General features: G+C 41.5%; 1 protein-coding gene across 2 annotated transcripts in view; it reads right to left on the reverse strand.

Moving 5' to 3' along the window:
• The window catches only part of col19a1 (collagen type XIX alpha 1 chain), a 374,732-nt gene that overhangs the window by 249,168 nt on the left and 109,595 nt on the right, over positions 1 to 15,969 (reverse strand). For both annotated transcript variants that reach the window (XM_072250470.1, XM_072250475.1), the window contains exons 11-12: positions 8,022 to 8,075; positions 6,279 to 6,323 (exon numbers count right to left, since the gene is read on the reverse strand). In XM_072250470.1, the coding sequence (XP_072106571.1) occupies positions 6,279 to 6,323; positions 8,022 to 8,075 (99 nt within the window). The remainder of the gene's footprint in view (positions 1 to 6,278; positions 6,324 to 8,021; positions 8,076 to 15,969) is intronic.

The raw sequence follows: 15,969 nt of genomic DNA on the forward strand, positions 1-15,969 counted from the left end.
TCTCTAAAACAATTTCAACATTCTTTATTTTTCCTCGAATTCCAGACAATGCCATGATGGCCACCACTGCAACTTCTTGATCTTCTTTAAACATCCTAAACTAGAAAGCCATGCAGCAGAAAGTGAATTTTGCATTCAAACTATATGGAGTGATAGTAGTAAGTGAACGGTATGCATCATGAAAATCGCATCTTTTTCACCTGAATTAAAATTTATTGTATTTTTACTAGTTGGTTTTATACACAGGGATTAAGGCAAGGCAAGTTCTCTTCATCCAGATCTTGTTGCCAAAACTACAGGATGAACCCACGTCTCAAGGACAAAACTACTTGCAAATAGACTGAATAAGCATTCGGGCATTAAGAAGATTTCTTAATTTTCAGTGAACATATCATTTTCAGAAAATAACATAAAAGGCAAATTGTCTCTCCTACCGAATCATTATCTGAACCATCTAACCCAACCAAAGTTAAGTCTGGATCATAATCAACAGATTTGGAACTAATATCAATCTCTCATTGGCCCAACAAGGATTAATCAAAATGTATTTTTGCAGAATTGCTTCAGCCCTTTCAGAAATAAGATCAGTCAAAGATTGCACAGAAACAGGTTCAACCAGTTCTGTCCTGAATTAGGGTCTAGACAACTTTGGAATTTAATTTCCAAGTTAAACAGGCCCTACAACTTGAAAAGGACACCTATTTTGGCTGCCTAATAACCCATTTCAATTAATTTGACTGAAAGCCATTTATCAGGGTGCATAGAATGGTAATCAAATGAAAGCATTTTAAGATTATTGCAAACTATTTTATCAGGTTAAAAATGATACTATTTCATCTTTCATCCTTGAATATTTTGCTCTGTTACATAGACATTTTATTACAATATTTGAAAACAAATAGTATACACACACACACACACTCACTCATACACATATTCTGGCTTTTATATCTTCTCTGATGTGCCTTTAACGTAAAGTCATTGAGCTGAAGAGGTCCTTTGGTCCAGCTCATCCACGCCAACTACTTACCTCCATTTGTCAGCATTAGGTGCATATTTCTCTACTCAATTCCTGCAAAAATATCCATCTAAAAGCCTTCTAAGTGTTTTAATTGTACATGTCTCTGCTGCTTCTTCTGACAGATTGTTCCACATGACCACCATCCTCTTGGTCAAAACTTGCACCTCAGGTCTCCTTTAAATTTCTCTTCATTCACCTTAAATCTATTCCCTTTAGATTAAGACTCACCCAACCTTGGGAAAAGAAACCATTTACCCCCATCTGTTAAACTATTTACCCAAGAATACAAACAGAGGCTGCCCTGATACAATGTGGCATGGACCTCATGTGCTTCATGTCCTCTTTGTATAATATGTGTGATGGGGTCCTGAATTACCCCTATAAACTGTGCTCGATTACCCCTATGAACTGTGTTTTTGAAAAAAGAGAGAGAGTTATTTAACACCGACATGTTGTTTTGAAAGAGAGAGAGAGAAACGAAGACTAACTGTTGGACTGTCACTTTAAGGCACTGGAAGTAACTTTTGGATTTCTGCTGAGTTGGAGAGAGAGATGGCACCGAGTAGCTCGTAAGTTGCTATGGTGACCGAAGGCGGTGTTATTTGATGGACACTCGATGTTATGATTTCCAGCAGCGTGTTGATACTTCCCAAAGACATTTGTCTGCTTGTGATTTTCTTACACAGAGAGAGGAAGGAGGAGTTATTTGAGTGTCGGTGCTCAGCATGGGAAGATAAAATAGGAGGTCAGATGATAGACCTCAGACACATGCTTTGGACACTGAATGAGCATTGTTGTACCTGCAGAAAAAGTGGGTTTTGGAGGATTGATCAGGCGGATCGATCAGTTGCTCTTGCAGTGAAAAGGGGTTGACTGGTGGGGAGTTGTCTATGTGTCTACCCTCACCTGGGTGATGGCTCCACCACAGAAAACCGGTCCCCTTTGTTGAAGTCACAGTTGGTGACTTTTAAAGGATTTCAGAGGACAATGGGAAGATCGACGGTGTCAGCTCACCTGAAGACTCAAATCTCTCCCTCTGTCTCTCCATCACTATTCAACTCAATAACTATGAACTGAAGAGATGCAGAGGAGCAGATGGGGAGGCAGATTTTGGAAAGGTGCAAACATAACAGGGTTGTTATCATGGGTGACTTTAACTTCCCTAATATTGATTGGCACCTGATTAGTTCCAAGGGTTTAGATGGGGCAGAGTTTGTTAAGTGTGTCCAGGACGGTCTTCTGTCACAGTATGTGGACAGGCCGACCAGGGGGAATGCCATACTAGGTCTAGTACTAGGTAATCTGGGTCAGGTCACAGATCTCTCAGTGGGTGAGCATCTGGGGGACAGTGACCACCGCTCCCTGGCCTTTAGCATTATCATGGAAAAGGATAGAATCAGAGAGGACAGGAAAATTTTTAATTGGGGAAAGGCAAATTATGAGGCTATAAGGCTAGAACTTGCGGGTGTGAATTGGGATGATGTTTTTGCAGAGATATGTACTATGGACATGTGGTCGATGTTTAGCGATCTCTTGCGGGATGTTAGGGATAAATTTGTCCCAGTGAGGAAGATAAAGAATGGTACGGTGAAGGAACCATGGGTGACAAGTGAGGTGGAAAATAGTCAGGTGGAAGAAGGCAGCATACATGAGGATTAGGAAGCAAGGATCAGATGGGTCTATTGAGGAATATAGGCAAGCAAGAAAGGAGCTTAAGAAGGGGCTGAGAAGAGCAAAAAGGGGGCATGAGAAGACCTTGGCGAGTAGGGTAAAGGAAAACCCCAAGGCATTCTTCAATTATGTGAAGAACAAAAGGATGACAGGAGTGAAGGTAGGACCAATTGGAGATAAAAGTGGGAAGATGTGCCTGGAGGCTGTGGAAGTGAGCGAGGTACTCAATGAATACTTCTCTTCAGTATTCACCAATGAGAGGGAACTTGATGATGGTGAGGACAATATGAGTGAGGTTGATGTTCTGGAGCATGTTGATATTAAGGGAGAGGAGGTGTTGGAGTTGTTAGAATACATTAGGACAGATAAGTCCCCGAGGCCTGATGGAATATTCCCCAGGCTGCTCCACGAGGCGAGAGAAGAGATTGCTGAGCCTCTGGCTTGGATCTTTATGTCCTCGTTGTCCACGGGAATGGTACCAGAGGATTAGAGGGAGGTGAATGTTGTCCCCTTGTTCAAAAAAGGTAGTAGGGATAGTCTGGGTAATTATAGACCAGTGAGCCTTACGTCTGTGGTGGGAAAGCTGTAGGAAAAGATTCTTAGAGATAGGATCTATAGGCATTTAGAGAATCATGGTCTGATCAGAGACAGTCAGCATGGCTTTGTGAAGGGCAGATCGTGTCTAACAAGCCTGATAGAGTTCTTTGAGGAGGTGACCAGGCATATAGATGAGGGTAGTGCAGTGGATGTGATCTATATGGATTCTAGTAAGGCATTTGACAAGGTTCCACACGGTAGGCTTATTCAGAAAGTTAGAAGGCATGGGATCCAGGGAAGTTTGGCCAGGTGGATTCAGAATTGGCTTGTCTGCAGAAGGCAGTGGGTGGTGGTGGAGGGAGTACATTCAGATTGGAGGATTGTGACTAGTGGTGTCCCATAAGGATCTGTTCTGGGACCTCAACTTTTCATGATTTTTTTATTAACGACTTGGATGTGGGGGTAGAAGGGTGGGCTGGCAAGTTTGCAGACGACACAAAGGTTGGTGGTGTTGTAGATAGTGTAGAAGATTGTCAAAGATTGCAGAGAGACATTGATAGGATGCAGAAGTGGGCTGAGAAGTGGCAGATGGAGTTCAACCCGGAGAAGTGTGAGGTGGTACACTTTGGAAGGACAAACTCCAAGGCAGAGTACAAAGTAAATGGCAGGATACTTGGTAGTGTGGAGGAGCAGGGGGATCTCAGGGTACATGCCCAGAGATCCCTGAAAGTTGCCTCACAGGTGGATAGGGTAGTTAAGAAAGCTTAAGGGGTGTTAGCTTTCATAAGTCGATGGATAGAGTTTAAGAGTCGTGATGTAATGATGCAGCTCTATAAAACTCTGGTTAGGCCACACTTGGAGTACTGTGTCCAGTTCTGGTCACCTCACTATTGGAAGGATGTGGAAGCATTGGAAAGGGTACAGAGGAGACTCACCGGGATGCTGCCTAGTTTAGAGAGTATACATTATGATCAGAGATTAAGGGAGCTAGGGCTTTACTCTTTGGAGAGAAGGAGGATGAGAGGAGACATGATAGAGGTGTACAAGATAATAAGAGGAATAGATAGAGTGGATAGCCATCGCCTCTTCCGCAGGGCACCACTGCTCAATACAAGAGGACATGGCTTTAAGGTAAGGGGTGGGAAGTTCAAGGGGGATATTAGAGGAAGGTTTTTTTTACTCAGAGAGTGGTTGGTGCGTGGAATGCACTGCCTGAGTCAGTGGTGGAGGCAGATACACTAGTGAAGTTTAAGAGAGTACTAGACAGGTATATGGAGGAATTTAAAGTGAGGGCTTATATGGGAGGCAGGGTTTGAGGGTCGGCACAACATTGTGGGCCGAAGGGCCTGTACTGTGCTGTACTATTCTATGTTCTATGTTCTACGAACTGAACTGAACTTCACGCATCATCATAAGACTGTATCTTTTTACCCCAGACTTAAAGCTTGGTTTTTCATACATATACTTCCACACTTACTGATATACTTACATATATATATATATAATCATTGCTAACCTGTTTGATTTATCTACATTTATATTACTGTATTGCGCAGTTACTAATAAATATTATTAGTTAATAGCAATACTGGATTCCAAAGTGTTTTCCATCTCCGCTGGTTCTTTATTCCTGTCATGGGGTACATGACATATGTAAGTCCATAAGTAAGTATCCAAACACATTATTCATGCTGATGTGTGTGGGGGAGTTAACATTTTCCTGATAGCAGGAAAACTTGCTATTCCTGTGCAAAGGGTACCATGAAATCTTTAACTTCCACTTAAGAAAAATAGGGCAACAATTGAAAACTTAATCAAAGGCCACAATCTCCAAAATGGTTTTAGCATTCCACTGAAAAAGAAGCTTATATAAACATATAATTTAGGAGAAGGTTTAGGTTGCCTTGCTCTCTAACTCTTCTACTCCCTTTCTAATCAAGTACGTATCTACCTCTGCCTTAAAAATATTCAAAGACTCTGACTCCATCAGCTTTGGGGAAAAATGTTCTGAAGACTCATAACGGTCTGCTCCAATGTAATGAAAATTACAATTAGCAACATAAATTGTTTGCTTTTATGAAAAATAAACACCTGCAGGGTCTCAAATTTATTTTTGGAAACTTTAAATATATTTGACTGGAGCCAAAGCTGGAACAGTCCTTGACATAAACACTTAGTTAGTAAGTAATACTTTGACTAGTTTGAGATAAAACATGATTGTGAATTGAATAACAAAAAGTGGTTAATTAATGTGTGCTTTTAACATCACTGCTCTAATTCAACTCCATTCAGCTGTTGCACAAATTACTCCATATTTCAACTCATATAACTACATGCACTGAGTGAACCTATGTTCTTGCCTCGGGAGTCCTTTCATAGGAGACTCCACATTCCTCCAAAAATGCTGGAAACCAAACTATTGATTTAAGATATATGTGTTCCTTGATGAAAATACCACAGGTACTGGATATAATTATTCTGAAATGGAAATAAAACATTGCAGTTGCTGGATATTTATAAATAAAGACAGAAATGCTAGAAAGACAGGATCTCTGATGAAAGAAGCAAAATTAAGATCTCAAGTTGATGACTTTCCATAATTCCTGATGAAAGGTCATTAACTTTCAATAATATATGTTTTTCTCTTTGTAGATGCTGTCTGACATGCTGAATATTTCCAGCATATTTTGCTTTTGTCTCTGAAAGATATTTCATTTTCAGTTTGCATGCTAAGTTGCTGAAAGACAATTGAGCTGATGTTGATAAAATACAAAGAATTATATGCTCATTATAAATGCTTCAGTTTAAAGATGAAGGTCATAACTGAGTGCCAGTTAAAACCAGTACTCGGCAAATGCCGCATTTGACTTCCTGTGCCTTAGCCAGTTCTTTGCTAGACCAAATCAAAACTAATCACCCTCTCAAATTCTGGGGACAATGCTGCATCATCTCATCTTAAAATTCTTATCTATTTTCCCTCAAAATAGATATGATGATCACCACCTTGACGTGTACCTGTCTTGAATCACTGAACATTCCAGTTACTTACGTTCAATCCAGGTGGACCAGGTGGACCCGGTGGACCCATATCACCCTAATAAAAACAGAAGTATCAGTTAGTAATTAACTGGTCAACAGTCAACTCATTGTATCAAGTTTTCCATGCTGCATAATGCCATGAGTAACATAGTTTAAAAAACTGTAAACTAAGGAAGTTGAAAAGAAAGATTCATCTGATCTTTAACTAGTTATGTGAACCACAACACTCCAATAGTGTTTATCTTTCTGTATTTCTTAGAAGTCTATCATCCACATTCAAAATACTTTTATGATTTTAATTAATGATGAAAGAATCCTTAGTACTTTCATGGTACAGTTGAAGGTGGCATTTTCACCTGTCAAAGATAATATATAGTATTTCAACTTAAATCACAAGAGAAACATTGCCTAACTTCCAGGAGAGTGTCTTTATATCCTCATTCTTTTGTGCTGTCCACATCAAAAACCGCTTCTTGAGTACCATGTCAAGCCCTTACAGCTCTAGTGATGCATCATATGAGAACAATGTATGACAAATGTCATCCTTAACATGGTAGAGCAAATGATTCTCTTGAATGGACCACAGTAAAGAAACACTATTGCTTTCAGAAGACTGGCCTAACAGGATCTGTCCTTTTGGAAGGGCTATCACAACTTCAGATTCCTCCCCTTTTGTCTGCCTGAGATTGATTTGCCATTGCTGTTTTTAACGTTATATATCTTAGAATTGTTGTTGTCCTTTTTTATGACGTTCCACTGCATAATGAAGGTAAAGGCACTAGACTTGGACACAATCCGAGTATAATCCTACTAATACATTACAGGCGAGTCATGTTACTCCCATGTACTTATATTCTGTGCATCTGCTCACACAGCTCATTCCGTTTGACTTGCCAATTGGTTTCCACATTGCAGAAATGTTTTCAATGAGTGGACTGTATCACTCTCAAGCTCAGTCATTTGAAACATTATCCCCTTCATTGCATAATCATATTTACTATCTACTAATTTAGAACCTGAATGCAGTGTTTCATACTTCTCAATGTTGAATGTCACTTGCTACTTACTCATCCATCCAAATTTTGCCTCCTTAGGATTTTAATTATCATCAATTAATCTCATTATTCCATGTCACTTAATAGGCAGCTGAATTACTTATAAATGTTTAATAAGTGACTAAAAATAAATCCCCAAGGGACTCCACCTTTTAATTCTATTTGACATGGACATTTCCAATTCTTTTTAATATGGAGGGCTATGGTCCAGGTGCAGGTTGATGGGACTAGCAGATTAATGATTCAGCATGAACCTGATGGGCCGAAGTTCCTCTTTCTGTGCTGTATTGTTTTATGACTCTATCAATCGGATTCTTTAGCCTGGAAGTTACTGGTAATGCTGCATTTGGGATGTTTTAATTTTGTAAATATGAATTCAATTAATTTTGCCCAGGACCTTTCAAGAAAAACATTAAATACATTTCATTAATCTATCACTTTAAGCTTGAGCAGTGTCTAAAATGTAGAAAAGTGAATTTTAACATTCAATGTTAGAGAGCTGAACCAGGCTGCTTATTCACTATCACTGGTTGCACATTAGCAAACAAGCCAAAACTACTGTACTCTATCCAATACATTTGTGAAGAAAAAAACAATTTCTTCCAACTGCTTGTCTTTTGCAGTGGAAGCTTCTAGCTCACAAGAGGGAAAACTTCTAATTATTACTGGCCTCTACTGAAATTTCAGTTGGCACTTACTTTTTCACCTTTTACGCCAGCTGGACCCATGTCACCAGAGTCACCTTTTAAACCCTGTGGGAAGACAAAAGTAAAATGCTCTAATTGGATATCTTACTCAACCATAAACCAGCTGTTTAATAATTATAGCTCTAATCAGTTCAACTTTCAGGCATTTAAAATAAAGGGTTATAAAAATTGTCCAAGCATATTAAGTATTATCAAAAAAGCCAAATATATGTTAGAAAAATCTGTCACTTATTAAATAATATTTCCCATATCTGAAGTGTTTTGCTTTTATTCTTTGCATTTAATGCTGAACTAAAGGAATGTAGTTCCACTTTAGATCATTTATCATATTACTACATCATCATGTGCATGCCAACCAGCTAAAGAAGGGTGCAATGCAAAGATGTGCACACTCCCAAAATACTATCCAATATTCTGTATTGCAGTCACATCTTATCATGAATAGTGGGACATAATTAAATAGCAGACTCCTACAACATCCCGAGCTTTCATGAAGTGGAAGAAGAATGTCAACAACCAAGCTGTAGCATTTGTAAACATTTTCAGTCGGAAGTGGTGTATGGCTGATCTGTCTTGCTTCCTTACAATCTTACCATCACAGTACCTCGTGTCCAGCTAGTTCACCTTGTTTCAAGTGACCATAAGACATGGGAGTAGAACTAGGCCATTCGGCCCATCGGGTCTTCTCTACCATTCCATCATGGCTGATCTATTATCCTCTACAGCCCCATTTGGCATTTGGGTGCACGCCAACTAACTTCTTAGCATGTCTTTGGGATATGTGAGAATGCCGAAGTATTCACAGAGAAAAACACCTTGCATGGTTACTGGGAGAACATATACATTCCATATAGATTTCAGCTGAGGTCAGTATCAAACATGGGGCACCTGGAAGTGAAAGGGAAGCACCTTGACAATTGATTGGATATACTTGCTACACCACTATGACAATATTCTATATGATCAGTAGCCAATAATATTTGTGCATATGTGAATGCAATGCCTATCCATATCAAGAGACTGAATGTCAATGATTGATGAATAGACATTACCATTATCCAGATCCTCCCACCATCAACAATTGTAAACTCAAATGGAACGGTCACGTAACTACAATAGCAAGTAGAAGTTGGGAATCACATGGAAATTATTTCAACTCCTGAAGCCTAGTCCATATACCCCAAAGCATGATGTAATAGTTTCTAATTGGCTGGATGAATGCTGCTCCAACAAGATTCAAGAAGCTTTGACAGAGCCCAGGACAAAGAAACCACTCACCCAACAGCTCATTGAGGTTACTCCAATAGTATTATAACTTCACCAAAGAAAGACAAGGTAGGAGAAAACACTGTCATATACAGGTTTGCATCAAAATCATACATCTTCCTGACTGCAAGGTATATTGCCAGTCCTCCACTGTTACTAGACTATATCTTGGAATCCACTGCCATTAGCATGGTGGGAGTTCATTCACTCAAAGGGATGCAGTGCTTCAAGAATATCATTCATCGCCACCTTTCTTGAGGATAATCAAGGATGGCAACAATGCAGCAAGTGATGCCAAATTCTATTCATTTTTTAAATTTGTCATTTAATCAATGCATGAGATTGCAGTGACTAACTTCCCTCAACAGAAAGGGAATTCCTATTAAGGGAATTTAGTTATTGCAATCCATACATCAATTACATGACAGGCAAAGTGGATGCTATTGTAGTGTGGCATGATGACCTCTACCTTGCTGAGGACAGATGGCAACTCTCAGACACCTCTTACTCACCTCTTGAAAAGGACCCCACTCATTGGGAGGTAGATGTGGTCTACATGGATTTTAGCAAGACATTTGACAAGGTCCCCCACAAGAGACTCATCCAGAAAGTCATGAGGCATGGGATCAGTGGAACCTTGGCTGTTTGGATAAAAAATTGGATTACAGGAAGAAAGCAGAGGGTAGTAGTGGAAAGAAAGTATTCTGCCTGGAGGTCGGTGACTAGTGGAGTGCTGCAAGGATCTGTCCTGGGACCCCTGCTCTTTGTGATTTTTATAAATGACCTGGATGAAGAGGCGGAAGGATGGGTGAGTAAGTTTGGGGATGACACGAAGATTGGAGGAGTTGTGGATGGAGCTGTAGGTTGTCGAAGGTTACAAGAGGATATAGACAGGATGCAGAGTTGGGCAGAAAAGTGGCAGATAGAGTTCAATCCAGATAAGTGTGAGGTGATGCATTTTGGAAGGACAAACCAGAAGGCTGAGCACAGGGTTAATGCTCCGTTACTTAAGAGTGTGGATGAACAGAGGGACATTGGGGTTCAAATCCATACATCCCTCAAGGTCGCTGCACAGGTTGATAGGATAGTTAAGAAGGCCTATGGGATGCTAGGCTTCATTAATAGGGGGATTGAGTTCAAGAGTAGAGAGGTCATGTTGCAACTCTACAAATCTCTGGTGAGACCACACTTAGAGCATTGTGTTCATTTCTGGTCACCTCATTATAGGAAGGATGTGGAAGCTATGGAGAGGGTGTAGAGGAGATTTACCAGGATGTTGCCTGGATTGGAAAACAAGTCTTATGAGGCAAGGTTAATAGAGCTGAGACTTTTCTCTTTGGAGCGTAGAAGGATGAGAGGGGACTTGATAGAGATCTCAGTACTGGGACCCCAGTTGTTTACAATATATATTAATGACTTAGATGAGGGAATTAAATGCAGCAACTTCAAGTTTGCGGATGACACGAAGCTGGGCGGCAGTGTTAGCTGTGAGGAGGATGCTAAGAGGATGCAGGGTGACTTGGATAGGTTAGGTGAGTGGGCAAATTCATGGCAGATGCAATTTAATGTGGATAAATGTGAAGTTATCCACTTTGCTCGCAAAAACAGGAAAACAGATTATTATCTGAATGGTGGCCGATTAGGAAAAGGGGAGGTGCAACGAGACCTGGGTGTCATTATACACCAGTCATTGAAAGTGGGCATGCAGGTACAGCAGGCGTGAAAAAGGCGAATGGTATGCCGGCATTCATAGCAAGAGGATTCGAGTACAGGAGCAGGGAGGTACTACTGCAGTTGTACAAGGCCTTGGTGAGACCACACCTGCAGTATTGTGTGCAGTTTTGGTCCCTTAATCTGAGGAAATACATCCTTGCCATAGAGGGAGTACAAAGAAGGTTCACCAGATTGATTCCTGGGATGGCAGGACTTTCATATGACGAAAGACTGGATCGACTAGGCTTACTCGTTGGAATTTAGAAGATTGAGGGGGATCTGATTGAAGCATATAAAATCCTAAAGGGATTGGACAGGCTAGATGCAGGAAGATTGTTCCCGATGTTGGGGAAGTCCAGAACGAGGGGTCACAATTTGAGGATAAAGGGGAAGCCTTTTAGGACCGAGATTAGGAAAAACTTCTTCACACAGAGAGTGGTGAATCTGTGGAATTCTCTGCCACAGGAAACAGTTGAGGCCAGTTCATTGGCTATATTTAAGAGGGAGTTATATATGGCCCTTGTGGCTAAAGGGATCACGGGGTATGGAGGGGAAGGCTGGTACAGGGTTCTGAGTTGGATGATCAGCCATGATCATACTGAATGGCGGTGCAGGCTCGAAGGGCTGAATGGCCTACTCCTGCACCTATTTTCTATGTTTCTATGCTTCTACAAGATTATGAGAGGCATAGATAGGGTGGATAGCCAGTACCTGTTTCCCAGGGCACGAATAGCAAACACCAGGGGGCATATGTACAAAGTTAAGGGAGGGAAGTTTAGGGGAGACATCAGGGGTAAGGTTTTTAACACAGAGGGTTGTGGGTGCCTGGAATGACTGCCAGGGATGGTGGTGGAAGCTAAAACATTAGGGGTATTTAAGAGCCTCTTGGGCAGGAACATGGATGAAAGAAAAATAGAGGGCTACGGTGTAGTGTGGGTTTAGTACTTTTTTTAAAGAAATATATGGGTGGGCACAACATCAAGGGCCAAAGGGCCTGTACCATGCAGTGGTGTTCTAGTGTTTTAGTGTTCTAGGACCATCACTTGATACTCCATTCCCCATCCACTTGGTTTCACCTATCACCATCTAGCTTGCCCTTCTCCCCCTTCCCCCACCTTCTTATTTTGGCTTAGTCCACCTTCCTTTCCAGTCCCAAAAAAGAGTCTTGGCTTGAAACATTGACAGTTTATTCATTTCCCTAGATGCTGCCTGACCTGCTGTAATTTGTGTGTGCTGGTCAAGATGTGTAAGGAAAAGACATGAGATTTTCCCGATAATCTCTAATGGTATCCGGAGAGAATTGAGTTCAATGCTGTTTTTTTTTGTATTATCAAAATCAAAATGATTAAATGATAATTTTAATTCTGAAGCATTAAGTTAGTAACTATTGCCTTATTATTTAAACTTTATGGTTGAATAATAGCTTTTTATTCTACCTATAATTAATAGTTGGAAAGCAAAAAAGTTACTGCAGCATTCATAGCGGCAGAGGATTGCAGGATAAAAGGAAGTATAAATAATTACAGGTCTTGGAAATAATTACAAGTCAAAATCCAGGCAGAATAAAATATTTTCAAAGGATCCTGAGTCCTTGATCCAGTAAACATCAAAGTTTACTCAGACATAAATTATTCTTTATTTCATTGTACCAGATTTGTGAGAAATGCAGCAGGGCTCTATTTGTTGAGTACCGGGTCAACATTGTGGAGCAGCTAAAGAGCAGCTCCAACAACCAGCGTAGGGTTTTGCACGTTCTCCTTGTGACTACGTGGGTTTCCTCCAGGGGCTCCACTTCCGTGACTCATTCCAAAAAAGGGGTTGTAGGCTAATTAGTCACCATAAATTGCCCTGAGTATAGAGGTGAACAATAGAATATGGGAAGTGGGAGGGGAAAACTGATGGGAATGAGGGGAGAGTAACTGTAGAATTGGTGGTTGTTGATTGAGCTGGACTTGTTGTGCTGAAGGACCCATTTCTGTATCTGTGATTGTATCCTTAGATTTAAGAAGGCAAATATCAGTTATCTGCAGTCTTCATGCCCAATTAGTTCTTGTGTTTTTTTTATTGTGACTTTTACAATAAGCTTGAGTTATAAAGCTTGGCTCCATTGAGGGAATGTTGATAATTCCTATGGAGTAATTGATTTTAATCTCATTGTTGCCAAGGTAAGTATTGTGGAGAGGATATCTATGAGATAGAAATTGGATTTGTCAATTGCTGAGTAACAGAAGAGAGAACAGTACAGCACTGGACAGGCCATTTGTCCCACGACATTGTGCTGATCTTGATGCCAATTTATATGTCCTCCTTCTGTGTATCATCCATATCCCAATCCCCTCCATAGTCATGAAAGGAATACAAAACCTCTTGAACTCCATCAAACTGCCTGATTCCACTACTACTCCTGGTAACCCATTTCAAGCATCTTTCACTGTTTGCATAAAAAATACCTGCTCTTTGCATTGCGTTTAAATTTCCCCTCTCTAACTTTAAAAATATGTCCTCAGGTGTATGATGTTTTTACCATGGGAAAAGGATCTGCTCTGACGAATTGCAGCCCATGTGGCATTGTTGAAAATTTGTCCTGGGCTCTGTACAATACATCAACATGTGCTTGGCTACATGCCATATAGTCTCTTGTCAGCCGAGACATAAAACCTGTAATGTGCTCTCCCAATGCAGTGTTTCTATGGATACCAAACAGCTAGAATATAATTTCCTAAATAATAATGTATTTGTATAATTGAAGAGGCAGTATTGGAATACCAAGATATGGTTTGTGAATATTAATTCCTGTTAAGATTGTGCTCCTTCTTTGACCTTCTTTATACAAGACAATCAAACGGCAGAGCTATTTCTGAATTGTCCCTACAAATGAAAGCTACTGAACACATATCATTAATGTTCATCACACCTGAAACACAGGAGTTTGCATTTGTGACTCTAAACAGCACAGACCTGAAGTAGAACAGGGACCTTAAAAGAAGGAAACAGGCTTATCTGAAAGATCCTTAAAGGCTTAGGTCTTGCCTGCACTATAGTTGCAAAATCTGACACCAAATTCTACGACAGATCCATTTTCAGTGACAGAGCACATTTCTCAGCATTGCTTTCTGCTCTTATTAGGGGTGGAGAGTCACAGGTCCAATCTTCTGCTCAGGTGTCCACCTTGCTATCACAATATCCAGGGGAGTGTCAGAGAAAGGTGCCAGCAACCTGGCTTGACTGCCATCGATTGCAAATTTAAACCCTTAGTATTGTAATCCCTATAGCTCCAACTGAACATCTGTGAGTGAGGCTTTACATTGGGATGGGGTTATAGGTAGATGATAACCCTTTCATTTTATTGCAGATTAATACTACAACTCTATTGAGTGGAAAAACGTTGACTCTTCACTGCAATGAACAATGTGTGGTCATGTCATTCATAAAATAATTCAATTTGGTTTACCCTTTTCCTCAGGAAATATATATCAAATGTCTTAAACTTTTCTCCACTTTCCTGATACAAGCCATACTTTATGTAATCTCGTTGTTGTAGTTGGTCTATTGTTGGATTTTCCAACAGATGTGTATTCTTACAAATATCAGTTCACAATATTAAATAGATAATCTCTAAAAGTTCAAAATGATCGAAGTAAATTTATTATCAAACTACATATATTTCACCAAATACCATCCTGAGATTCACTTTCTTGCGGCCAAATACTCACGAATCTAATTACAATTGTGGCAACCCACTTTCTACACAAGTGAACCGGCTCACAAAACAGCCCGCACGTTGGGAGAGACTTTTGTAATGCACCTCTGACATCATTTCCGCCCAGAGAGGGCTGAAAGGGAACTGCTTAAAAGCCAGTGCCGCAAAGCTTGAATAAACAAGTCACCAGTGCGACTTACAGACTGCGTGTCGTTATTTCTAGCTCTGTGTGTAGCACATCGCTACATTGGTGACCCCGACAGTCCAAACGGGATTTGGACCAAAGATGATCAACTCTTCATCTGTTCACGCAGTTTTGCTAAAACTGCCAACTTTCTGGATGCTGCAACCACGCTTGTGGTTTGACCAAGCAGAAGCCCAGTTCCAGATTCGGCAGATATCTTCAGATTCCACACGTTACTATTACGTGGTGAGCTCCCTTGACCAGGAGACAGCCGCACGGGTTGGAGATTTCATATAGTCACCCCCCGAAGAAGGCAAATATGCAGCATTCAAAGCGCTGCTCTTAGAGACCTTTGGCCTCTCACGGCGTGAGCGAGGTGCCCGCTTGCTGCACCTGGACGGTTTGGGAGACAGGCCGCCGTCAGCATTAATGAACGAGATGCTGGCCCTGGCTGAAGGACACAAGCCCTGCCTCATGTTTGAGCAGGCGTTCCTAGAATAACTGCCCAAGGACATACATCTGCTGCTGGCCGACGCAGATTTCAGTGACCCTCAGAGGGTGGCAGCCCAGTAAGATGTGCTGTGGAAAGCCAGGAGGGAGAGCAGGGCGTCCGTCAGACAGATTACCAAGCCACGCGCCCAACAGCAGGCCAGACCAGGCCCGGCAACGGAGCGCACACAACCCAGAGGAAGGAGTGAGAAGGTGTTTCTACCACCAGCGGTGGGGCACAGAAGCCCGCCGTTGTCGCCCGCCCTGCAAGTTCCCGGGAAACGCCAGGGCCAGCCGCCGCTAATGGCTACAGCGGCTGGCCACCAGGACTGCCTCCTGTACGTCTGGGACAAACAGTCGGGATGCCGCTTCTTGGTCGACACCGGAGTGGAGATCAACATCTTACCCCCGACAGGGTATGACACCCACAACAGGGCAACGGGACCCACCCTGAGGGCCGCAAACAGCAGCACAATTCGGACCTACGACATCTGCACAGTGCAGCTACAGTGCGGTGCCAGCCAGTTCATGTGGGACTTCACACTGGCCGCCGTGGCCCAACCACTCCTGGGGGCGGCCTTCTTGCA

This window comes from Mobula birostris, chromosome 2, assembly GCF_030028105.1.
Source record: "Mobula birostris isolate sMobBir1 chromosome 2, sMobBir1.hap1, whole genome shotgun sequence".
Lineage (NCBI taxonomy): Eukaryota > Metazoa > Chordata > Chondrichthyes > Myliobatiformes > Myliobatidae > Mobula > Mobula birostris.